The sequence below is a fragment of the Natrix helvetica genome (genome assembly GCF_964273705.1).
Source record: "Natrix helvetica genome assembly, chromosome: 6".
NCBI classification, from domain to species: domain Eukaryota; kingdom Metazoa; phylum Chordata; class Lepidosauria; order Squamata; family Natricidae; genus Natrix; species Natrix helvetica.
This window is the reverse complement of record NC_138553.1, coordinates 78,234,266-78,260,360: the sequence shown is the minus strand read 5'-3', so window position 1 is coordinate 78,260,360 and position 26,095 is coordinate 78,234,266. Positions and strand designations below refer to the sequence as shown.

At 44.4% G+C, this 26,095-nt stretch overlaps 1 protein-coding gene across 2 annotated transcripts in view; it reads left to right on the top strand.

Moving 5' to 3' along the window:
* The window catches only part of PRMT8 (protein arginine methyltransferase 8), a 56,329-nt gene that overhangs the window by 482 nt on the left and 29,752 nt on the right, over nt 1-26,095 (top strand). For both annotated transcript variants that reach the window (XM_081958011.1, XM_081958012.1), the window contains exons 2-3: nt 18,703-18,888; nt 25,454-25,609. In XM_081958011.1, the coding sequence (XP_081814137.1) occupies nt 18,703-18,888; nt 25,454-25,609 (342 nt within the window). The remainder of the gene's footprint in view (nt 1-18,702; nt 18,889-25,453; nt 25,610-26,095) is intronic.

Sequence of the window (26,095 nt, the reverse complement as noted above, 5' to 3'; positions counted from 1 at the left end):
CACGGTTGCCTTGCCCGGTTCTCTCTCCCTCCCTCCCAAGACTTAAATGCAGGGAAGCTTTTCTGAAAACTCCCGTCAACTGAGGAAATGGGAGCAGAAGGATGCGGAGAAGCTAATTGAAGCAATCCATCAAATAAAAAATAAAAAAGGGCAAGAGAGGTGCTAATGGCTGCGAGGCAGCGGCTGTAGTAGAGGGAAGTTAAAAATAGCACCGGTGAAGCAGGTGGTGGCACATCTGTAATCCTTCGAGAGAGAGCAGCGGTGGATGGGATGTCATTGAGGTCTCGCGGTTCTGCAGGAGCTGCAGGACAGCCCTGGGTTTAGGGGTTTATTTGGGGTGGGGGTGGGGAGACCCCTTTCCCCTAGCAGAAAACGTATGGGTGGTTTTTAATAAGATTGTCAGTTGGATGTATCTTGCCATGATTCTTGGGTTTTGCTACCCTTTGACTGGGAGGAATCATCTTCGCCAGCATCTTAGTGCAAGGGATGCAAACAGAAATAATTGCAACATCTGGAGTAAAGTCTAGCCAATGTTGTTCGCAAAGGTCTCAGTCTTATGGCTGTTAAGGTAAAGGTAAAGATTCCCATCACCCATATGTGCTAGTCGTTCCTGACACTAGGACACGGTGCTCATCTCCGTTTCAAGGCTGAAGAGCCAGGGCTGTCCAAAGATGTTTCTGTGGTCATGTGGCCGGCATGACTAAACACCGAAGGTGCATGGAATGCTGTTACCTTCCCACCAAAGGTGGTTCTTATTTTCACATTTTTACATGCTTTCGAGCTGCTAGGTTGACAGAAGCTGGGACAAGTAACGGGAGCTCACTCCGTTACGTGGCGCTAGGGATTCGAACCGCCGAACTGCCAACTTTTCTGATCGATAAGCCCAGCGTCTTAGCCACTGAGCCACCATGTCCCTTTTGCGGCTGTTAGAATCACTCTTCTGCAATCCAAAGGAAAACATAATTATAATCCTTATAAAAGTGATTCTGGTGAATGCTCGTCTCAGTTTTTTTTTCCTTAGCATCTCTCTGATTCTTCCTGTTTCTTAACCCACACAAAACTTCCACTTCGAAACAGAGATGCCCTCCAGAAAGAGGGCGCCCTGGCCTAACCGAAGCATAAGGGTAGTGCCATCCTATCTTTCTCAGATATCAACGTTACTACCAACTGTAGTTGTAAAATTGGGGTTAAGGCAATTAAGGAGAATGAGCAACCTGTCTACTATATCGTATAGGATCTATTTTACCAATGGTTAAATAATAAAAAGGGAGTTAGAAATAGGGAAACAAACTAAAGAAGATATGTTAAAAGAGATAAGTAAATATTATGGCTAGTACATTGAATATTATTATGTTAATGTTGTAGAATTAATATGTGGAATATTATTGTGTTAAAGATTGCAGAATTGATATTAATTTAACGAAGGATGTTGTAATTTTGATTACTGTTTAACAAAGATGTTTGCACCCAGACAACACAGTGTTCAGCTAAAGATGGAATGATTATATTTTTTTTAAAAAAAAGATTTATCATTTAAAAAAGAAAGAAAGAAAATTGGGTTAAGGCAATTTTAGGGGGCAAGGATTACCCATGATATTTTTAATGCCTCTTTAAAAAATAACCTCCATTCCTTGATGATTATTAGATATCAGTTCAAATGCCAGTGCCAATTCAGATTGTGATGGTAACGAAAAGAATCCCATCGTCCTGGGAACAAGAATTGCCCCAAATGTATCCCATCATCCTAGGAACAATAATTGCCCCAAATGTAACCAAGTACGTCCCCTCTCCAAATTTAGAGTCTGCAGCTTTTCTCATTGTGGTTCTGATTCTCTTTTAAGATTTTCCAAACCAGAAGCTGATATCAGCTCTTTAGCAGCCATGAATTGAGTGGAAGGATTGCGTCTGGTTCTGAACTCACCGTGAATCCCTTTTGATTGATTTTCTCGAGAAAAGAAAGAACATTTTATTCTGGTTATGATTTCTGAACCGTTACTTTCGCACGATTGTAAAAAGCAGGCCAGGAATGAAATATCTTTGACTTGAAAATGAGTTAAGGGGCATAAGCTGGACTTTGGTGTTGTGTGTGTGTGTGTGTGTGTGTGTGTGTGTGTATATGTATGTGTGTGTGTGTGTGTGTGTGTGTATATATATATATATATATATATATATATATATATATATATATATATATATATATACATACATACATACATACACACACACACACACACACACAAATATATATATATATTTGTTTTCATATATATATATTTACATCTGCTCCTTCAGGTGATAGAAATAAATAGCTCTGCATTTCAAACGAGTTCCTTCTATGGCAGGAGTGCCCAACCCTCGGGCCAGGAGGGACCGGTACGCTGTAAGTAGGCTGCACACCTGAGCAAAGCTTCATCTGTATTTGCAGATGTTTCACAGCACTAGCGTCACAGTTTCATGCAGGGGTGAACCGGTAGTACAAAATACTAAAAAAAAACTTTCAAAAAAAGTTCTGATGATCGCACGTCACACAGCTGATCTTTGGAACTTTTTTTTTACTTTTTAAGCTTTTTTTTTTTTTTACTACAGCAGGGGTGGGGGTCCATTTTTGCTCTCAGCAGGCTTCCCTGAGGCCTTCTAAATCCAAAAGAGAGGGTAGGGGGTGATAAGAAAGAAAGAAAGAAAGAAAGAAAGAAAGAAAGAAAGAAAGAAAGAAAGAAAAAGAAAGGGAGAGAGGGAGGGAAAAGGAGTGGAAGGGCAGGACTACAAACCTGGCACTAGACGCAGCTTCAGAGAATAATCCAGGGCTGGAAGGGACCTGGAGGTCATCTAGTCCAACCCTGCTCCAGCAGGACATTGCTAAAGTGAGTTTTTGCCTTTTGATTCCCCAGGGACATGGCTACATAGCCACGCCCACCCAGTCACATGACCCCACCACCAAGCCACGCCCACAGAATCGGTAGTAAAAAAAATTAGATTTCACCACTGGCTTCAGCTCCACCTCAGATCATCAGGTACCAGATTCTCATAGGAGCATGAACCCCCCCCCTGTAAACTGGGGGTTCAAGGAATTTATATTGCACAGTCATCCTTCCCCCACCCCATGGTCCGTGGAAAAATTGTCTTCCGTGGAACCGGTTCCCAGTGCCAAAAAGATTGGGGACTGCTGGCCTGTAGGATACTCAGAAGGGAAGGAGGAAGATCTGGAAAGCTACCGATCACCCAACCAGCTACTACTGGGGTGTCTGAGTTTGACATTGCAGGATCCGGCCTGCAGGGTGCTTAGCTCTGACCCACAGGGCTGACCTGAAACCAGCAAAGGACTGGCCTGCGATGCCTCTGCCAGTGAAAATGGAGCTCGGGGGAGGGGGGCGTGTGAGGAAGGAAGGAAGGAGAAAGGAAGGAAGGAAGGAGGAAAGAAGGAAGGAAGGAGGAAGGTGGAAGGAGGAAGGAAGGAAGGAGGGAGGGAGGGAGGAGGAAGGAAAGGAAGGAAGGAAGGAGGAAGGAGGAAGGAAGGAGGAAGGAGGAAGGAAGGAGGAAGGAAGGAGGAAGGAGGAAGGAGGAAGGAGGAAGGAGGAAGGAGGAAGGAAGGAAGGAGGAAGGAAGGAGGAAGTAAGGAAGTAAGGAAGGAGGAAGGAGGAAGGAAGGGAAGGAGGGAGGGAGGAAGAAAGGAAGGAAAGGAGGAAGGAGGGAAGGATGGAGGGAGGTGGGGAGGGAGGAGGAATGAAGGAATGTGGGAATTATATAATTCAGAATTAACGTAATATTAGCTTCCATCCATAAGGCTGGTGTCTTCGTTTCTCTTAAAGCTGCATTACATACCTCCAATACTATTTGTCCTAGTACATCTTGATGTTCTTTGTAAATTTCTGTTGGTAACCCATCAGGACCTGGTGTTTTATTATTCTCTTGCTTTTTTATTGCCTCTATTAGTTCTGGCATCTTTATTTCCTCATTTAGCATACATTTGATTTCTTCTGGAACTTTGGGCAAAGTGGCTTTCTCAAAACACTGTAATTCTTTTTCCTCTGTAAAACTATCGTTATCACTGTATAGATTCCTATAGAACTCCTGGATTATGTGGGTTTTTTTTTTTTTTTTGAGAAGATGCATGGGGGAAAAGGTTAGGATTCTACTCAACCATGAGCATCAGCATGAGCAAGCAATGTGACGCGGCAGCATAAAAAGCCATTGCAATAAGGAGAAAATTTTCTAACAGGGAGAGCAATCAACCAATGGAAGAGAAGTTGCCTCCAGAAGTTGTGGGAGCTTCATCCCTGGAGGCTTTCAAGAAGAGATTGGACTGCAATTTATCAGAAATGGTGCAGGGTCTCCTGTTTGGGCAGGGGGTTGGACTAGATGACCTACAAGGTCCCTTTCAACTCTGTTAATCTAATCTAAAATCTAAAGAACTTCCTGAATTGGCAAGGTGTTGAATAGGCCAAAGGTCTGTTGAGGATGACGGTGGGCTGCCCTCGCTGGGGGTTTATGAACATGGGCTGGAGATCCCCCTGTTAGGTATCATTTAGTGGTCCCCAGCACTGAGCAACGGGTTGGAGTAGATGATCTCTAAGACCCCTTCCAATTGCACTTTCTATGATTAACTAAGATTCTTCCCTAGCCTTGTACTCTTTGCAGGAAGGACTTGAATAAGGAAATGGGAAGGGACGTTAACCAAACTCATATACCAGGGGTCAGCAAGCTACAGCTCTGGAGCCGCTTGTGGCTCTTTCCTCCCTCTGCTGCGGCTCCCTGTCGCTGGTCAGCTCCACAGTTGATAGGGCTTTCAGTTAGGACAGGTTGAGGAAAAAAGGATGCCACGCTAGGTGGGGGAACTGGACTTCTGGTCAGCTCCAGAATTGAACGGGGGGCTTCTGGTTACGACCTTTGTGGGTCTTTGAGTGTTTAAGGTTGCTGACCCCTGCCCTAACCCAATCAGATTCATCCATAGCCAAAAGTTAAGAGCAAGGACATCAAAAGATTGGATATACCAGAAAGAACAGCTATTACAGAAATCAGGATGGAAGCTTCTTGTGGGAATGGCCAGTCTCTCTCTAAACATGGCCTTCTAGTTTGCAAGTTGAAGTGAGCAGGCTAACTGCCAAAATAAGAAGGTTGGAAGCTTATATATCTCTAGGCATGGAAAATATCAGAGTCTGTAGATATCCAGCCAGAACTGTTTTACAATACAATAATAATACAATAGTAGAGTTGGAAGGGACCTTGGAGGTCTTCTAGTCCAACCCCCTGCCTAGGCAGGAAACCCTATACCGTTTCAGACAAATAGCTATCCAACATCTTCTTAAAGACTTCCAGTGTTGGGGCATTCACAACTTCTGGAGGCAAGCTGTTCCACTGATTAATTGTTCTCACTGTCAGGAAATTTCTCCTCAGTTCTAAGTTGCTTCTCTCCTTGATTAGTTTCCACCCATTGCTTCTTGTTCTACCCTCAGGTGCTTTGGAGAATAGTTTGACTCCCTCTTCTTTGTGGCAACCTCTGAGATATTGGAATAATGCTATCATGTCTCCCCTAGTCCTTCTTTCTCTTAAGCTAAACATACCCAGTTCCTGCAACCGTTCTTCATATGTTTTAGTCTCCAGTCCCCTAATCCTCTCTGTTGCTCCTCTCTGCACTCTTTCTAGAGTCTCCACATCTTTTTTACATCGTGGCGACCAGAACTGAATGCAGTATTCCAAGTGTGGCCTTACCAAGGCATTATAAAGTGGTATTAACCCTTCACGTGATCTTGATTCTATCCCTCTGTTGATGCAGCCTAGAACTGTGTTGGCTTTTTTGGCAGCTGCTGCACATTGCTGGCTCATATTTAAAGGGTTGTCCACTAGGACTCCAAGATCCCTTTCACAGTTACTACTGCTGAGTAAGGTATCACCTATACTGTACCTGTGCATTCCGTTTTTGTTGCCTAAATGTAGAACCTTACTCTGTTTTCATGCATTTCCCCCCTGATTTCTCTTCTCGCTTGTTTCTTTTTTAAAAAAAACCTGCACATATTACATATGGAAGGCGAGTGTTGGCAGGTGATTTGATTGGGGCTCACCTCTGGTCATCTGTAAGTCCTACTTCACTGTTCAAATTCCAGAGGTGTGGTCGATAGAACCACTGGCCTCAAAATAGAGAGAGGAACCTGAACCTATTAGATCGTCCTACCCTTAGCTTACTCATCTCTGTCCATCAGTCAGTTGGAATAAGAATGTGGCTTTGAAGGCAGCGTCATTTTTTGCACCCCTCCTGGGTGCTTTTGAAAACAGGTTTCAGGCTATTTATAAACTGCGGAAAGCTGGAACAAAGAGGTCATTTCGTTTAGGGGTGAACCTGCTAGTTTTCTTTCTATTTGCAAGTTGTATCGCTTCACTTGGTTGCTATGGTGCTATTTCCCCCCGCCCAACCTTTCGAAAGAGCTTGAAATGCCCACTCTTACTATTTTTGACACATGATACCGATTTTCTTCAGCACCCACATTTATAACCATAACATTTAGGAAACAAATCACATTTGCTGACATTCAAGAATGTGAAAAGTGGGGAAGCCAAGCCACGGAGAGATCCGAAATAGATTTCAGTGTTCTGTCTTCAGTCACGTAGAGACATCCTTCACCCTAACCCAAGGATGGCAACCTGCAGCTCTGGAGCCGCATGTGGCACTTTCCTCCCTCTGCTGCAGCTCCCTGTCGCCGGTCAGCTCCACAATTGATAGGGCTTTCGGTTAGGACAGGTAGAGGAAAAAGAATGCGGAGCTAGGAGGAGACTCTATGGTGGGGGAACCGGACTTCCGGTCGGCTCCAGAATTGAACGGGGAGCTTCCGGTTAGGACCTTTGTGGGTCTTTGAGTGTTTAAGGTTGCTGACCCCTGCCCTAACCCAATCAGATTCATCCATAGCCAAAAGTTAAGAGCAAGGACATCAAAAGACTGGGCTTACCAGAAAGAATAGCTATTACAGAAATCAGGATGGAAGCTTCTTGTGGGAATGGCCAGTCTCTCTCTAAACATGGCCTTCATGTTGGCAAGTTGAAGTGAGCAGGCTAACTGCCAAAATAAGAAGGCTGGAAGCTTATATATCTCTAGGCAGGGAAGGTGTCAGAGTCTGTAGATATCCAGCCAGCACACAAGTAAATAATTCAGCAGGGTTCATTTATGGAATAAACTTCTTTATATACAATAATATAAAACATGATGCATGTATACAATACCCATGAAGCTCTTGCAATGTGGTAGAGAGAAGAAGTAGCAAGGACAAGGACAAGAAGTGAGGGCACCCTGTTGTGGCCTGCAAAGCGGTCAGCAGAGCTGGCAGCAGAGTCAGACAGTGAGGAGGTTGGGGAGGAAGATGGGCCAGTCCTGGAGGCTGGAGAAGGCTCGGACGAGGGCTCTGCAGCAGAGGTAGAGATCGGGCCGAGGCCGTCTGACAGTGATCAGGTGCCTATGGAGCTAGACAGCAGTGAGGCAGAGGAACAGCTGGAGCCTGTTCCCAGTGTGTGCATGTGCAGAGCTGCCAGAAGAAAAGAACAACTCAGAAATCAGGGTTGACTTGGGAGTAAAGTCACAGGTGAACGGTGATTGGCCCCTCCCATAGGAAATAAAAGAGGAGTGAAAGGGGAGTGGGCTTTTGCAGGAAACAATTCATTTGTTCAGTCATTAGATTCATTTCAGGAGTGTGAAGATCTGTCCGTGAATCTCAGAGACTCTGTGCCCAGTCTTTTCCTTGCACAGCACCTCATTTGGAAAATATTTACACGGCAGCTTTCCAAGATAGATAAGGTCTGTAGTCATAAATATTCCTTTGGAAGACTGTTCACCAGGCCTTTGCTGAATGTGAATGAGAGGGATTCACATTCGTTTAATAAAAGGGGTTTTGTCGTGACCAGGACTCTGCCTCGTTCTTTTTGGGGAAGCCTCGGTCAGAATGCACTCAAGCAAAGACAATATACACAGAACAGTTAAGCTAAGCCATGCCCAGACTCCGAGCCGTCTCACACGGCTCACAACAAATCCTGTGTCTCAGTCACATGACCACGGAGACATCTTCGGACAGTGCTGGCTCTTCGGCTTTGAAACGGAGATGAGCACTGCTCCCTAGACTCAGGAATGGCTAGCACACATGTGCGGGAAAATCTTTACCTTTACCTTATGAAGAAGAGTGAGTCAAGCTATTCTCCAAAACATCTTAAGGCAGTGCAAGAAACAATCAAGGAGAGAAGCAACTTAGAACTAAGGAGAAATTTCCGGACAGTGAGAACAATTAACCTGTGGAACAGCTTGCCTCCAGAAGTTGTGAATGCTCCAACACTGGAAGTTTTTAAAGAAAAGATTGGACAGCTATTTGTCTGGAATGGTATTGGGTCTCTTGCTTGAACAGGGGGTTGGACTAGAAGATCTCCAAGGTCCCTTCTAACTCTGTTATTCTGTTATTTCCCAGAAGAGAAATAGGGGAAATGGGAACAGCAGAGAAAGAGCTGTGAGGTTCTACAAATGCAAGAAGGAGAAGGATGAAAAGTTGCACTTTGCACGATCGATAAGAGGAAGATGAATCTCAATGGATCCATTTTGCTGGCTGCAGCCCTTGTTCTTTTCCAGACTGGTGGTTTTCTGTCATCTCTTGTGCTTCTTACGGCTCCTCTGATATTTGAGCTTCGAGGGCTGCAAAATCAGCTTACTTATGATTTGGCTTCGGCTTCTCCCGCCTTCTTCAATACAAAACCCTGACCTTCATTATGGCTTGCCTCTTGGTGAAAAAATGGGACATCTGCACTTTGGGCCAGGCAAATGTCCAACCGACACCAGAAGTTTATTGAATCACGAACAGGATAACAAATCCCAGTAACCTTTCTCCAGCTATCGTATCCCGAGGCTTTTTCACACGGCGGAATGACTTATTATGATTACTAGAGGCAGAAAACATAGAACATAGAATTCTTTATTGGCCAAGAGTGATGGGGACACACAAGGAATTTGTCTCTGGTGCAGGATGCTCTCAGGGTACATAAAATAAAAGATACATTCCTCATGAATCATCATGATAGTCGTAGAGTACAAGTAAGCAATCAAATCCTACCAGGACACTATTTCAATATAAATCGTAAAGAGATAAGCAACAAGTTACAGTCATAAGTGGCAGGAGATGGGTGTTAGGAACGATGAGAAGACTAATAGTAGTAGTAATGCAGCCTTAGTGAATAGTTTGACAGTGTTGAGGGAATTATTTGTTTAGCAGAGTGATGGCATTCGGGGGAAAACTATCCTTGTGTCCAGTTGTTCTGATGTGCAGTGATGGCTAACTATTTTGCCATCGCGTGCCAAAAGCAAGGGGAGTGTGGGGAAGGGGTTGTGTGTGTATGTGCCCACACCCATAATTCTATGCACCCTCCCTCCGCGCATAGGTGTGAGACCCCATGCATGTGTGTGAGCCCCCACGCATGTGCACAGAGCTCCCACGCATGCATGCTCAAACCCCTGCACATGCGTGTGTGACCACCCCTCCCCCCACTTTTGGCACTCAATGGTACGGTGGACCCCATTTTTTGCCCTCTCCATGCTCCAGATGCTTTCTAGGAGCCTGGGGAGGGCGAACACAGCCTCTTCCATCCCCCCCTGGAGGCCTGTTTTCCGACTTCCGGTTTGCAGGTTGGGCTGTTTTTCTCTCTCCGGAGGCTGAGAAGCCTCCGGAGGACAAAAAACGGTCGAAAATGAAAGCCGAAATCAGCTGGAGCTGACAGGGCAATGCTTCACGTGCCCTAAGAAATGGCTCCCATGCCACCTGTGGCACGCATGCCATAGGTTCGCCATCACGGCTCTATAGCATTGTTTTTAGGGTAGGAGTTGAAACAATTTATGTCCAGGACGCGAGGGATCTGTAAATATTTTCACAGCCCTCTTTTTGACTCTTGCAGGGTACAGGTCCTCAATGTATCTTCAAGGTCCTCAAAATAGCACACTTTCCCTCAGAATAGGAACACATCTCTCAAACTATCATTTAGGGATCAGAGGCTCAACCCAACACCTTCGCTCTCTCCCCACACCCACCTAAGGCTGCTGGAAATCCAAGATTAGATTGAAAAGAATATTAAATCTCCTGTAAAGGGATTCTCTAATAGGTTCGCATTCTTGGAAAAATTCCAACAGAGGATAATGTCTATGTTGTATTTGAACAGAAAGGTCTAATTACTATGTTGTGACTCGCGAGGGGAAGGAAGAATATTACCTAGCAACCAGAAAAGGCAGTTTGGCTTAAACCCATTGCTTACCTTTCGGCTCTTTTGAGAGAGACTGGTGGGTAAATACAGCAACAAGGCTACCCTTTCAGCCTTTCCTCTGTTTCTAGCCAAAGCCCGACCAAAAACTTCCATTTTGATATTCATGACCGATCTCTTCCGAAAACGAGATTAAAAAGTTGCGTTAACAGGTTGTCGCCTCGCCAAAATGAATGTTTTGCTGTTGTAAATTGGAAGTGTGTGGCCAAAAACAGCAGAATGACTTGAACTCTGATTTGAAGTCAAACGTTATTACGCTGCCAAATTGGGGGGGGGGGAGGGATTTAGAATAGAATAGAATAACTTTTTGACAAGCAAAATCAATGGGGAAGCAGCAAAATCAAATGGGGAAGCACTTAGCATCAAAAATTTGGGGCTCAATTGAAGTTATGTCAAGTACTTCCTGTACCAACAACCCTCAGCTACAAATATTCTTTGTCGAAATGTGTATCTTCAAGTGTGATCACAACACCATTGTGAATCCATATCATAACAGCATAGAAAAACAGAATTGGAAGGGACCTTGGAGGTCTTATAGCCCAACCCTCTGCTCTGGCAGGAAACCCTACACCATTTCAGACAAATGGCTATCCAACATCTTCTTAAAATCTTCCAGTGTTGGAGCATTCACAATTTCTAGAGTCAAGTTGTTCCACTGATTAATTGTTCTGTCAGGAAATTTCTCCTTAGTTCTAGGTTGCTTCTCTCCTTGGTTAAAATAGAATAGAATAACAGAGTTGGAAGAGACCTTGATGGTCTTCTAGTCCAACCCCCAGCTTAGGCAAGAAAATCTACACCACTTCAGACAAATGATTATCCGACATCTTCTTAAAAACTTCCAGTGTTGGGGCATTCACAACTTCTGGAGGCAAGTTGTTCCACCATTTAATTGTTCTCCCTGTCAGGAAATTTCTCCTTGGTGCTAAGTTGCTTCTCTCCTTGATTAGTTTCCATCCATTGTTTCTTGTCCTTCCCTCAGGTGCTTTGGAGAATAGCTTGACTCCCTCTTCTTTGGGGCAACCCCTGAGATATTGAAACACTGCTATCATGTCTCCCCCAGTTCTTCTTTTCATTAAACTAGACAATTCCTGCAATTGTTTTTCATATGTTTTAGCCTAATCCTCTTGGTTGCTCTTCTCTGCACTCTTTCCAGAGTCTCCACATCTTTTCTACATCGTGGCGACCAAAACTGAATGCCGTATTCCAAGCGTGGCCTTACCAAGGCCTTATAAAGTGGCATTAACACTTCACGTGATCTTGATTCTATCTCTCTGTTTATGCGACCTAGAACTGTGTTGGCTTTTTTGGCAGCTGCTACAGACTGCTAGAACAGATTTCTCTAGCCGGTCAGCACACAGAGGCCTTGGGGAGAAACTAGGAGCAAAATTAATGAATGGCCGTCGCTAGGACGCGATTAACTCTGTGTTTGGCAAGAAGGGCGAGGGTAGGGCTCTCCCCCAGGGAAGGGACTTTGTGTTGACAGAAAGAGAGTGGCAGGCGATCAATTCAGGTTTATGGAGATTTTATTTTTTAATCTCTCATTTCCTAAATGGGGAATTCAAGTGCCAACTGAGGACAAGGACTAGTTTAATCTGTGGCAATACTTCGGATTTTGTGCTTATGTGTTTTATTTTCTCTAATACTTTTTTTCCCCCCTGTAACAAACCCAATAATTGCAACCGATCCTCTTTGGGGCCTGTTATAACTACAAACACAGATAGTTGTACAGGTATTTCTCAACTTGCAACCGTTCATTTAGTGACTGTTACAGTTGCAAAACCCTGAAAAAGTGACTTAACGGCCGCTTTTCACAAATTACAACCTTTGCAACAACATCCCCGTGGTGACGTGATCACAATTCAGAGGCTCGGCACTTGACTCCTATTTTTGACTGTTGGAAGGTCCTTTTGCAACCTTCTGACAAGCAAAATGAAGGGGGAAAACAGATTCACTTAACAACCAGGTTACCACAGGTAGTATTCGGGCTGGTTTGGGGCTGGTTTGCCCGAACCGGTAGTGGAAATTGCGGGTGATCCTCCACCTTGGCTCTATGCCCGTGATGGCGAACCTACGGCACGCATGCCACAGATGGCATGCAAAGTCATTTGTCCGGGCACATGAGGCGTTGCCCTGTCAGCTAACCAGCTGGCTTCAGCCTTCTTTTGAGATCATTTTGTGCCCTCCGGAGGCTTCAGGAGCTTCCCTGAAGCCTCCGGAATGCGAAAAACCACCCCTACGGGCAAACCAGAAGTTCAGGAACGTACTTACAGTTTGCTTGTAGGGCCGGTTTTAGCCCTCCGGAGCCTTCAGGAGCCTTCCTTGAAGACTCCGGAAGGCAAACGACCCTACGAGCAAACCGGAAGTCTCGTAGGGGCGTTTTTTGCCCTCCGAAGCCTTCAGGGAAACCTCCTGATATTAGATTGTGCAGAGATGAACCGGTTGACAATGAAAATAAAGGATAAAGAGGAATCGGAGTACTTCAAGACATGGGGAAGATTCTATGATTTGCTAGAGAAAGGAAACTAGAAAAGAAAATAGGGAGAAGATACAGAACCCAGACGAGGCACTGTTAAATGGAAAAGCGGGGGAAGAAGGGGAAAACAGAAAAGAAAATATTAAATATATAAGTATACAGCCATAAGCGAGATATAAAGGGGAGGGAAATATAGCTAGGATAGATTAGCGAAGGTAAGGGAATAAGAAATGATATCAAATTATATTTGGGTCTCCGGAAATACCATCCCAAGGAAATATAAACTGAGATTTGAAAGAGACGCCTACAACAATAGAAAAAGAAAGGGAGAGAGGAGGAGAAAATGAAAGGAAGACGGGGGAAAAGAAGAAAGAGGCAAAGAGAGGAGGGTGGAAGGGAGAGGAAGAGAAGGAGAGAGGGTAGGAAGGGGAAGAGGAAGAGGAGGAGCGGGAGAAAGGTAATGGAAGAAGGAAGGGGAAGGAGAGGAAGAAGGAAGGAAGTAGAGAAGGGAGGGAGGGAGAAAAGAAAGGGAAAATGAGGTGGTGTTACAACAGTGGGAAGGGATGGCAAATAAAGCAACCCAAATTGTATATTATAACCTATTAAATGAACGAATACATGTATAAGAATAATAAATATATAGAAGAATAACAACTATGTGAATGTATACTTAAAATGCTATGTAAGAGAATAAAAAATAAAAATAAAATGGGGGAAGCGCTGGGGTCGTGAGCATAGAATTATGGGTGTGGCATGCCTGCACGCGCCCCCCCCTGCGCTCCCCCCAGGCTTGCCATCACTGCTCTATGCCGCCCTATTGAGGCACGTTTTCAAGACCCACGCAGGTGTGCAAGCCACACAGGCGATCAAAGAGCATCTGTGGAAGGCTGAGTACATTTGTGGATGCACTCACACTTGCAAACCGATAGGGAAAGTAAGGGAATACCACTCCTGCATGTTACTAATGTCACAACTGCAGTGGTTTACTTAACACCGATGGCAAGGAAGGTCATAAAATGGGACGACATTTCAGATAGCAAATGTCTCACTTAACAACAGAAATGTTGTGGCTCAATTGTGGCCGTAAATCCAGGACTTCCTGTGCTAAAGCATTCGGCCTTTTGATTTAGTTAACCTTAGGCACCTCCTCCCAAATGACAGCTTTGTCTACAGCGAGAAATATCACTGTGTAATCATAAAATCAATCTTGGTGGCATCTTTTCTAACCCGGTTTTTTTTTTAATGCATAAACTTTTGGCTCTCCTCCTACAGGTTTTATCAATTTCATGGTGATAAAGGAATCCTGTCTTGGCTAACTTTGAGAATAAAGGATAAAGGGGAATCGGTGTACTTCAGGACATGGGGGCGATTTTATGATTGGCTAGAAAAGGAATATGAATAAACGATTATAGATTGAGTAACCCAGATGACGCCCTACTAAACAAAGCGAAGGGGAAAATTGAAAAGTATTAATATACGAATATACAGTTAAAAGATGACGTATGTGGAACTATTACAATGAAAATAAAATGTGGAAGAGGGAATTGATTTTTTATGTAAATATAGAACGGGATTTGCTTGAATCCCACACCGAAAACCCATCAGAGTGAAGAGGAAAATAAGTAAATACAACGGAAGGAAGGAGAAAGGAGAGGGAAAGAAGAAAGGGAAAAGGAGAGGAGGTGAGGGAGGGGTTGGAAGAGTAGGAGTTAGGGTAGGAAGGGGAAGAAGAGAGGATGGGTGTGGGAGAGGGATGGGAAGAAGGAGAGAGAAAGGAGAGGAGGAAAGAAGAAGATAGAGAAGGGAGGGGGGGAAGGAGAGAGAAGAAGTAAGGTTGTTGTAAAATAAGATGGATGTATGGGGGGGGGGCAGGGAAAGCTACCCCGATTATATTTTTAAAGTCTTCATTGAGTTGTGATAAAGGTTAAAAGATAACACCTAAATATTAACAGTGCTTATGAGAATGTATATTTGTGAATGTACTTATGAGAGAAAAGAAATAAAACTTTCTCCCACCCCCACCCCAAAAAAAGGAATCCTGTCTCCCTCTTCTGTTAAAATTGTGAGGTCCCTCGAGATCTAGTTTAGGAAAACTGAAAACGCTACAAAAATCTCCAAGTTCTGAGACCAACAGCCAGGAGTTAGATTTATGGGGATCTAACTCCTTCTGTCTCTTCTTTTTTAGAGAAGAGAGGGCAGGTCCAGGTGAGGATGGATCTGCAAATTGTTGTCCATAAATTATTTCAGGGTCTTCATTACGCTCCAGAGAGAGAGAGCAAACATCTGGCCAGCTGGCATCCTGCCCACCTCCCTTCATCCTGTGGAAGAGATTTATAGGGCTGGATGTCATTTGGCTCCTACATATCAAACATTTCTTGAGCATCCCCATAGCTGAGGTACAGGGACCTAGGTAGAAAGCAGAACTGTAGTAATTGGTAAGCAAGACCACATCTGGAATATTGCATCCAGTTTTGCTAACCAGATTGTAATAAAAAGACGTTGAGACTCTGGAAAGAGGGCAGAGAAGAGCAACAAAGATGATTAAGAGCTTGGAGACCAAAATGAAGAACAGTTGCAGGAATTGTCTAGTGGAAAGAAGGACTAGGGGTGACACGATAGCAGTCTTCCAATATTTGAGGGGCTAAGTAGACAACCTTGTGTAGGAATTGGGTATGTCTAGTTTAATGAGGGACGTGGTGGCTCAGTGGCTAAGACGCTGAGCTTGTCTATCAGAAAGATCAGCAGTTCAGTGGTTTGAATCCCTGCAAAACAGAGTGAGCTCCCGTTCCTTGTCCCAGCTTCTGCCAACTTAGCAGTTTGAAAGCACGTTAAAAAATGCAAGTAGAAAAATAGGAACCACCTTTGGTGGGAAGGTAACAGCATTCTGTGCACCTTCGACATTCAGTCATACCGGCCACATGATCACAGAGACGTTGTTGGACAGCGCTGGCTCTTCAGCTTTGAAACGGAGATGAGAACCGCCCCCTAGAGTCAGGAACGACTAGCACATACGTGCGAGGGGAACCTTTACCTTTACCTTAATCTAGTGAAAAGAAGGGCTAGGGGTAACATGATAGCAGTGTTCCAATATTTGAGGGGATGTCACAATGAGATAACTTTAAGTAGGAATTGGGTAGGTCTAGTTTAATGAAAAGAAGGACTAGGGATGATTTGATAGCGAGGTTCCAATATTTGAGTTGCTGCCACAAAGACAAGGGGGTCAACCCAGAGGTGGGTTCCTACAGGTTCGGCCCGGTTGGGCTTAGTAGGTAGTAACTCAGCCAGACAAGCGCCCCGAACTGGTTCTATCCTCGGGGCCGCCATCTTGATTTTCTATTCTGCACATGTGCAGAACAATCCTCATTGAAAAAATGTATTTCCTCTCCCTTTTTAAACATTGTGCGCATGGACAGACCTTTTTAGGTGCAAAGGCACATGTGCGCAAAATGCGCGTCTCGCATGCGCAAAAAAATTTGGGCCCCAAACTGGTTGTAATGCCAACAGGAACCCACCCCTGGGTCAACCTGTGTTCCAACCACCAGAACGCAGGACAAAAAACAATGGATGGGAAATAGTCAAGGAGAGACGCAACCTAACTTAAGAGAATTCCTAACGGAAGACAATCAACCAGTGGAACAACTTTGCCTTCAGAAATAGTCCATCACTGGAGGTTTTTAAGAAGAGATTTGTCTGAAATGGTATAAGGTTTCCTGCTTGATCAACGGGTTGGACTAGAAGACCTCCAAGGTCCCTTCCAACTCTCTTCGTTCTGTCATTCTGCTATTTCTTTATTCATTGACTTTATCTAGCCATCCCACTCATTTTGCACTTAATATTTCCAGGGCTATTGTAGCTCCCACTCTTGCAGCCCACAACCAATTCGTCGTTTTTCTGTTTTAGATATTGACAAAGACCTATTTATTGTTTGCTTGGACGGTGCCCAAGAAAAACTTTGCTGGAGAAAGGAGGATGGTTTGAGCAGCTCCCGAGAAAGATGTCATCCTCGAGGTCCCGGAAATGCAAGAGAGATATAAAAGCAATTAAACATGCTGTGAACAACCATAATGGACCATTTCTCCATTTGAGTGAGGTTGTATAAGCCCTACGGCAGGAGAGTGGCCAGATTTTTTTGGCAGGCTTCAGCGAGAGAGGCAGCGAAGGTGCCAGGAGATCTGGGAGATTACCGATAGTCCTTGACTTACAATGGTTCATTTAGTCCAGGGGTCAGCAACCCACAGCTCTGGAGCTGCCTGTGGCTCTTTCATCCCTCGGCTGCGGCTCCCTGTTGCTCACAACAGCCAATGTGTGATTCCCACTGGCATGTGATTTATTGAGCTTTTCAACCCCCAGGTAGGCCAACCATGGTTAAATCCAAGAAAAGAAAAGTTGCAGAAGGAAACAGAATGTTTAATTCAACTAAATATGATAGTTTTGTGGCCACTCAGGAAATAGTCAGGCACGGGAAGATTTTTGTGGCTACCTATGTTTTTTTTTTCCTGTGGGAAACGGGTCCAAATGGCTCTTTGGGTGTTTAAGGTTGCCGACCCCTGATTTAGTCAGTTGCCAAGACTCTGAATTTTGATCACAAGACGGTGGAGATGCTGCAACGGTTACAAAGTGTGAAAAACCGTCATAAGTGACTTTTTTTCCAGTGCCGTCGTATCTTCAGTGCCGTTTGGCGTTACAACGGTCACACGATCAAAATTCGAACTCTTGGCAACTGATCCATATTTATGAGGGTCACAGTCTCCCGGAGTCACATGACCCCCCCCCTTTTTGTGACTTTCTGACCCAGCAAAGTCAGACTCACTTTACAACGTGTTACTAACGACAACTGCAATGATTCCTTTAATGACTGTTTACAAGAACGGCTGTAAAAGGGGCTCCCTGAAAGCTCACTTAACTTAAGAGCAGTGGTGGTGCAGTGGTTGGAATGCAGTATTGCAGGCTGACTCTGCCGACTGCCGGCAGTTCAATCACGATGGGCTCAAGGTTGATTCAACTTTCCATCCTTCTGAGGTGGGTAAAATGAGGACCCAGATTGCTGGGGGCAATAGGATGACTCTGTAAACTGGTTAGAGAGGGCTGTAAAGCACTGTGAAGCGGTATATAAGTCTATTGCTAAGTGCTATTAACTGATATCTCCTTAATAACAGAGGATTTGATCAGTTGTGGTCATTAAGTCAAGGAGTACCTGTTACAATAGAATAGAATAGAATAATAAAATAGAATAGAATAGGACAGGACAGGACAGAAAAATAGAAGAGAAGAGAATAATAGAATAGAATAATAGAATAGAATAGAACAGGACAGGACAGGACAGGACAGGACAGAACAGAAAAATAGAATAGAATAGAGTAGAGTAGAGTAGAGTAGAGTAGAGTAGAGTAGAGTAGAGTAGGGTAGAGTAGAGTAGTAGAATAGAATAGAATAGAATAGAATAGAATAGAATAGAATAGATGTTTATCTGCTTTTATACAGAATGGAATGGAATGGAATAACAAAGTTGGAAGGGACCTTGGAGGTCTTCTAGTCCAATCCCCTGCCTAGGCAGGAAACCCTACACCACTTCAGACAAATAGTTGCCCAACCTCTTCTTAAAGACTTCCAGTGTTGGGGCATTCACAACTTCTGGAGGCAAGTTGTTCCACTGATTAATTGTTCTCAATGTCAGGAAATTCCTCCTTAATTCTAGGTTGCTTCTCTCCTTGATTCGTTTCCACCCATTAAAGAGACCAAGACAGGAAGAAGAGGCATCTGAGCTGGTAAAAAGTAAGATCCCCAAACACCGCAAAACATGAATAGAAAGAAAATCAAATATTGAAAGTGCAGAAGTAAAGTATAAGTATAATCTTTACTCTCATTGTACTTAAATACAACAAAATTGGTTACAACGAAATACAATGAAAAGGGCGTGTGGGCGCAAAAATGCGATGACTATTTACTTTCCTCGTGATGTCTTTCAGGTGTACAGCGGCGCCCCCAAACCTCTCCAGCCTGTCGCCATGCCGAATCCTGTCCCGCCTGCCATTCAATCTCCATTGGTGCCAAGTTGTCCCGGCCGAGGCAAGCTGGCGAAACTCCTGAATCCAGAAGAAATGACGTCGAGAGATTATTACTTTGATTCGTACGCTCATTTTGGAATCCATGAGGTAATTGGTCCAAGAGTGTTTTGGTAACAACACCCAGAACGGTGTCTTACGGGAGTTTGAGGGTGGACTTAAGCTGAAACAACCTGAAAAATCCACTTGAAATTCAATGTAGAGAAAAGCAAGGGAAACCCAATGCACAGCTATAGAATAGGTGGAATCTGGTACCACTAATAGTAACTGCAAGAGAGATCTTGGAGTCCTAGTGGACAATCATTTAAATATGAGCCAGCCGTGTGCAGCAGCTGCCAAAAAAGCCAACACAGTTCTAGGCTGCATAGACAGAGGGAAAGAGTCAAGATCACGTGAAGGGTTAATACCACTTTATAATGCCTTAGTAAGGCCACACTTGGAATACGGCATCCAGTTTTGGTCGCCACGATGTAAAAAAGATGTGGAGACTCTAGAAAGAGTGCAGAGAAGAGCAACAAAGATGATTAGGGGACTGGAAGCTAAAACACATGAAGAACGGTTGGTGGAATTGGGTATGTCTAGTTTGATGAAAAGAAGGACTAGGGGAGAAATGATAGCAGTCTTCCAATATCTCAGGGGCTGCCACAAAGAAGAGGGAGTCAAGCTATTCTCCAAGGCACCTGAGGGTAGAACAAGAAGCAATGGATGGAAACTAATCAAGGACAGAAGCAACCTGGAACTAAGGAGAAATTTCCTGACAGTTAGAACGATCAACCAGTGGAACAGCTTGCCTCCAGAAGTTGTGAATGCTCGAACACTCTTTAAGAAGAAATTGGACAACCATTTGACTGAAGTGGTGTAGGGTTTCCTGCCTGAGCAGGGGGTTGGACTAGAAGACCTCCAAGGTCCCTTCCAATTTTTTTTTTCTAAGCGAGAATAGCATAAACCTTTGGATGAGAAGCGAAACATCTTCAAAGAAAAAACAACAACAGGAAGTCCATTTGTCTCTTGACAAAAAAAAAAACAAAAAACAAAGCAGCTTTGGGACAACCATGGCCTGGACTGTGTAGGTTGTAGACTTGGCTTCCTCCCCTAAACTTCTCCGTAGTGGGAAACCTGCTTTCCAAAAGTGATTCCCACCTCCCTATTGGTGTATAATTTGGTCCCACTGGAGCCTCTTTCTGCCAAACACTTGCGCTGCATTTCTGTAGCAGAATCCAACTGAAGCCTGTAGCTTTGGTATTAAAACTGTTGATACGTTATTGAGTCAATGTTTAGCCATTGAGTTAGCCAACTGCATTATAACAAGTCTCAGCAATATAATTATCACGACTTGCGTCCTGCAGTAATGGCCAAAACTGTGGAAATCTTTTGGGGAAAGTGTATTTTTGAGGTTCGATGGCTACCGTATTTTTCAGAGTATAAGACGCACCTAGATTTTGGGGAGGAAAACAAGGGAAAAAAATCTGCCTCTGCCTCCCAGCAATTTGCCCCCTTGCAACAAACAGTACAGACAATATACACTGTTTGTAGTGTTATATTTCAGACTATACTTCTACAGATGCTGTTAAAATTGATGTGCTTTCTGGAAGTATAGTTATTCTCTGCTATTTAAAAGAACAGCACTTTTTAAAAGCGCTATTGGGGCCTCTTCAGATTAAGCATTTATTTTTTAAAGATCCTTCATTTTGTTAAGTTGTCTAGAACAACAATAAAGCAGTCTTTAAAAAATAAGTCTAAGAATTTGAACATTCTATAGGCATTTATAGTTGCTGACTTGCCTCCTTGCAGCAAACAGCCTGATTAGCACAAGAAAAAAAAAATCTGCCTCCCAGCAATTTGCCACAAGGAGCAAACAGCAAGTTTCACTTTCAATTTCTTCTGCTCATCAGCTGTTACTGGCTGCAGGGATTGCTATAGGGCAGCAATGGCGAACCTTTTTTGGCTCGCATGCCACAAGTGGGGGGAGCGCAGGGGGGTCGTGTGCAGGCGTGCCACACCCATAATGCAATGCGTGACCCCCAGGGCGCATGCGTGCACAACAGGCGTGACCCCCCCATTTTTACATGCTTTTTTCGCCCTCCCCAGGCTCCAGAGGCTTTATAGGAGCCTGGGGAGGGCAAAAAGAGCCTCCCCTGCCCCCCCGGAGGCCCTCCGGAGGCTTCAGGGACCATCCGGAGGCTTCCCTGAAGCCTTTGGAACGCTTAAAACGACCCTACGAGCAAACCGGAAGACACTTCCGGTTTGCTCGGAGGGTCGTTTTAAGCATTCCAAAGGCTTCAGGGACCGTCCGGAGGCTTCCCTGATTCCTTCAGAGCACTCAAAACGACCCTCCGAGCAAACCGGAAGTCATTTCCGGTTTGCTCGGAGGGTCGTTTTAAGCGTTCCGAAGGCTTCAGGGAAGCCTCCGGACGGTCCCTGAAGCCTCCGGGGGAGGCTCTTTTTGCCCTCCCCAGGCTCCTATAAAGCCTCTGGAGCCTGGGGAGGGCGAAAAATGGCTTTTAAAAAACGGTGAACTCAGCTGGCCAGCGCGTGCATGCGCGCTGGCCAGCTGACAGGGCAGCGCCTCGCGTGCCCTGACAAATGGCTCCGCGTGCCCCCTGTGGCACGTGTGCCATAGGTTCGCCATCACTGCTATAGGGTACTGAAGCCTCTGCAAGCCCCCGTTTGCTGCAAAGAGGTAACTTGCTGGGAGGCAGAGGCCAAAGGGTTTGGGGTCGGTCGGTGGGTGGGGCTACATTTGGTGTATAATACGCACCCAAATTTTCACCCTCTTTTAGGGAGCAAAAAGGTGCGTCTTATACTCCGAAAAATATGGTAATAACACAACTTTTGGGGGGAGGGGGGGAGTTTCAAGATAATCATATTCCTCTGCTGGAACAGCCTGGGAAAAGCCCAGACCTTAACCTAACTGAAAATATATGGAGTTGACTAAAGAAACTTGTCAGTCAGAAGCGACTCAGCAATAAAACTCAGTTAATAGAAGCAATCATTCAATCTTGGTTTCACATTGTAACAGCTGCAGAGCTAAAAGACTTGGTTCACTCCATGGGAAGACGTTGTAAGGCCGTAATTCATGCGAAAGGTTACCCAACTAAGGATTAACTGGCATGGTGATCATTTTAGTAGATCTTGTTTTTTTCTATGCGTTTCACTTTTCTTCTTTATAACTGCTATTCTAATAGCAAAATCCTTCATAAAAGTCATTGCATTACATTTTTGATTAAATCATCTTTCCATTGATATTTAATTTTATGGTACTACTGCCCCCCCCAAAAAGTGGCGTTATTAGCTAGTTTTAGAAAATACAATTTTCCCAAAAGGTTTCCACAATTTTGGCCACTACTGTCGGTTGCTTTTCATAAGCCAATGCAGGACACAAGACAAACTGTGAACGCTTTGTTTTTATTCTCTTGCCCTGGTCAAAAAAAAACCCCTCGGGTCTCAGTTCAATCCCTAGTACAGGTCCCCCGCGTGAGCAGGGGGATGGACTAGATGACCTCCAAGGTCCCTTCCAACTATATTACTACTACTGACTCTGAATTTCCACGATTTCTACCCTCTGCGATGCGTTGAGACTGCATAAAAGCCTTCTGGTTTGGCAGCCGGTGAGATTGTACAGGGGAGATCAAAAGTGATTTTTGGGGTTTTTTTTTGTCCTATTCTCCCGTGAAAATAAATTCAGAACCTTCTTTGCCAAAGCTGTCCTCGAGCTCGCTGTTGTGGAGATGAGATTCCCCCCCGGGGGAGACCCAAAAAGAAGATTTTGGAGACACATATTGAACAAAGAGTTCTAACGAAAACCAATCTACTGCCGCCACGGCCCCGTTTTGCGAGATTGATATAGGTCAGCACCTGCAACGCAGCCCGGAATAATGGGAACAGGTTCAGAAATTCACAATAGCTGTCTGGAGTGAGATGCTGTCAAACAGCCAGTCTGTGATTTTCCACCAGCGTTTAATTGGGCTCTAGTTTCTTTCTGAACACACATTCCAAAGGTGCTTTTTCCAAAAAAAGCAACTGAACTTTATTGGTTGCCCCCCCCCCCCATTTGAAAATATTTTGCTTCTCTTCCAAGAAGTTTCTTCAGTTCCAACCGACTCGGGAGAATGAAAGGATTTCTACTTTCTATGGCCTCCAGAACAGCAAACCAATAGAATAGAATAGAATAGAATAGAATAGAATAGAAGAGAAGAGAAGAGAAGAGAAGAGAAGAGAAGAGAAGAGAAGAGTTGGAAGAGACCTTGGAGGTCTTCTAGTCCAACCCCTTGCTTAGGCAGGAAACCCTACACCACTTCAGACAAATGGTTATCCAACACCTTCTTAAAAACTTCCAGTGTTGGAGCATTCACAACTTCTGGAGGCAAGCTGTCCCACTGATTAATTGTTCTAACTGTCAGGAAATTTCTTCTTAGTTCCGGGTTGCTTCTCTCCTTGCTTTCCACCCATTGCTTCTTGTTCTACCCTCAGGTGCCTTGGAGAATAGTTTGACTCCCTCTTCTTTGTGGCAACCCCTGAGATATTGGAAGACTGCTATCATGTCTCCCCTAGTCCTTCTTTTCATCAAACTAGACATACCCAATTCCTGCAACTGTTTATATGTTTTAGTCTCCAGTCCCCTGATCATCTTGGTTGCTCTTCTCTGCACTCTTTCTAGAGTCTCCACATCTTTTTTACATCGTGGTGACCAAAACTGAATGCAGTATTCCAAGTGTGGCCTTAACAAGGCATTATAAAGCGGTATTAACACTTCACGTGATCTTGATTCTATCCCTCTGTTTATGCAGCCTAGAACTGTGTTGGCTTTTTTGGCAGCTGCTGCACACGGCTGGCTCCTATTTAAATGGTTGTCCACTAGGACTCCAAGATCCCTCTCACAGTTACTACTATTGAGCATGGTACCACCTATACTGTACCTGTGCATTTGGTTTTTCTTGCCTAAATGCAGAACCTTACTTTTTTCACTGTTGAATTTCATGTTGTTAAGTAAGCATGATAACTAATTTGACTAGTTGGACTAGGGTGAAATTGCAACTGTATAGGATTGAAAGACCGGTGCTACTAGCCTCTTGGGAATGAGACACAAATTGTGGAAAGTGGAATCCCAACAGGATCAAAAGCCAAGTGGTAGACCATTGCCTGAAGGCAGTTGCAGGAATGCTCATCTTGAAATAAATCCACTGTTTAGTAAATAAATTCACTGTTGCTGCTAAGAATTCAGTGCACCTTCCTGGAACGCTGCAGAGGAAACGTAGTCTGCAAATCCAGTGAACGAAGAAGTTAATTTAAAATACTTTGGGGACATTGACACAGTTCTCTCTAATTGCTCATTACTAGTCAGAACTTGAACCAAAAAAAAAAGAGAGAGATGACATTTCAATTAGAGTTTGAACGTGCCATCCTGAAGGGTAAGGGAGACATTTACTGTTAAGTAGCAAGAGAAATGAAAACCAAGAACTGTGGGTTCCTTGTTAATGAACCAGAATCCAGCTAAATGCAACCTTTACCACAATAGGTGACACTGGGTTTTAGAACTGTGTCTCTTTCATCCATAGGTCAAGGGAGCTTCCCTTCTTGCCTTTACCACATCCACTTAAGGACTTAAAATGGAGCCAAACTCATGTAAACAAATGTTTTCACTTAGCAGTTTTGGGCTTCGTTGTGGTCGTAAATCAAACTCTACTTGCAGTGGTTATAGTTGAGTAAGATGTGGGTCAGGAACAATAAAGGAAATTACTTAGAAGCAACTCTGCATGTCTTTCTTGGCCTCCAAAAGCCAAATCGGAGGAGGAGGAGGAGGAGGAGGAGGAGGAGGAGGGGGAAGAGGGAATGGAGCTGGCAGAGAGAGAGAGAGAGAGAGAGAGAGAGAGAGAGAGAGAGAGAGAGAGGTGGAGTCTGGGCTGTCCATCAGTTGGAGAGTCAACAGCCCCCAGGTCTGGAGGTGGTTGATGAGGAAGAGGAGGAACAGCTGGGTCCAGTGCCTGACGCGTGGATGTGCAGAAGGCAGAGGAGAGGAGAGCAGTGGAAATCTATGAGCCAGTCCTTGGGAAGGAACAGCCCCCACTGCTAGCAAAGCCCCACCCTAGCTCTGGGGATAAAAGGCAGGGAGCAGAGATGAATTGATTTGGCAGGCAACTATTCATCTCCCTGCCGGACAGATGTGTTAGCCTGCGTTGAGAGAAAACCTTTTTGCCGGCAGTCCTAATAAAGGAATCTTTGAGTTAAACTTCATTTGGGGGAGCTGGGTCAGAATAGATTTATTTATTTATTAAAGCATATTAGCTCAATTCACAAGCTCGGCATTCATCCAGATGTGATTAGAATGGCGATATTAAACTGTGCTGCAAACTAATTACATCCAGTGCTCTAGATATTTCGGGGCACTTTTGAGATCCTGTCCTCGGCGACAATTTTGTCGTCGGGGACACGGATGGAACAGCTGCCGGCTGGATGAAAGAGAATGCGCTTTGAAGGTTGATCTCACTGATTAACGTATTCGTGTTGCCATGGTATAGAAACCCTCAGCATCTCCTCTGCGAAATTGGCAACAGCCTTTTTGCTGGTTCAGAGAAAGAGATTTAAGTCGCAGGAAGAAACAACGTACATTCCAATTTCGATGTGACCGGACGGTGTCTTTTTTCCTCCCCTAACCCAGGAAATGCTGAAGGACGAGGTGCGCACGCTAACCTACCGCAATTCCATGTATCACAATAAGCACGTCTTTAAGGAGAAGGTTGTGCTGGATGTGGGGAGTGGCACGGGCATCCTTTCCATGTTCGCTGCCAAGGCGGGAGCCAAGAAAGTCTATGGGGTAAGGAGAACGGATGCTGGCTGTCGTTTCACTTTGGCAGCTACATTCCCAAACATCTGGCACGGGGGAGGTCGTCTGGGAAGTGTCCTAACTTAATGGGCAGGTCTTTTCGTGCCTGCTCTTCCTTCATCCAAGGACTCCGCAATCCTCCTCCTCCATTCCACAAACGCTTCTAACACTGATGATGTCACATAATCCAGTTAATGAAACGTCTGCAAGAAAACGGACGGGGTTTGTTACAGAAAAAAAAATCAAATCCAGAAAGCACACGCAGAGAAATGATTCAGCTGGGTTCATTAACTTCTTTCTATACATAGTAATAGATGAATAAATGTACAATACCAACAGGGGGTTCTTCCAAGTAAACACAAGGCAGGAGAGTTACAGGCGAACACAAGGAGTTAGTTCCATTTCAGCAGGCAAGGCCAGAGAGACTGCTAGTTTACTTCTCAGAGCAGCAGACTGCTAAAGTTTCATTTTCAATTC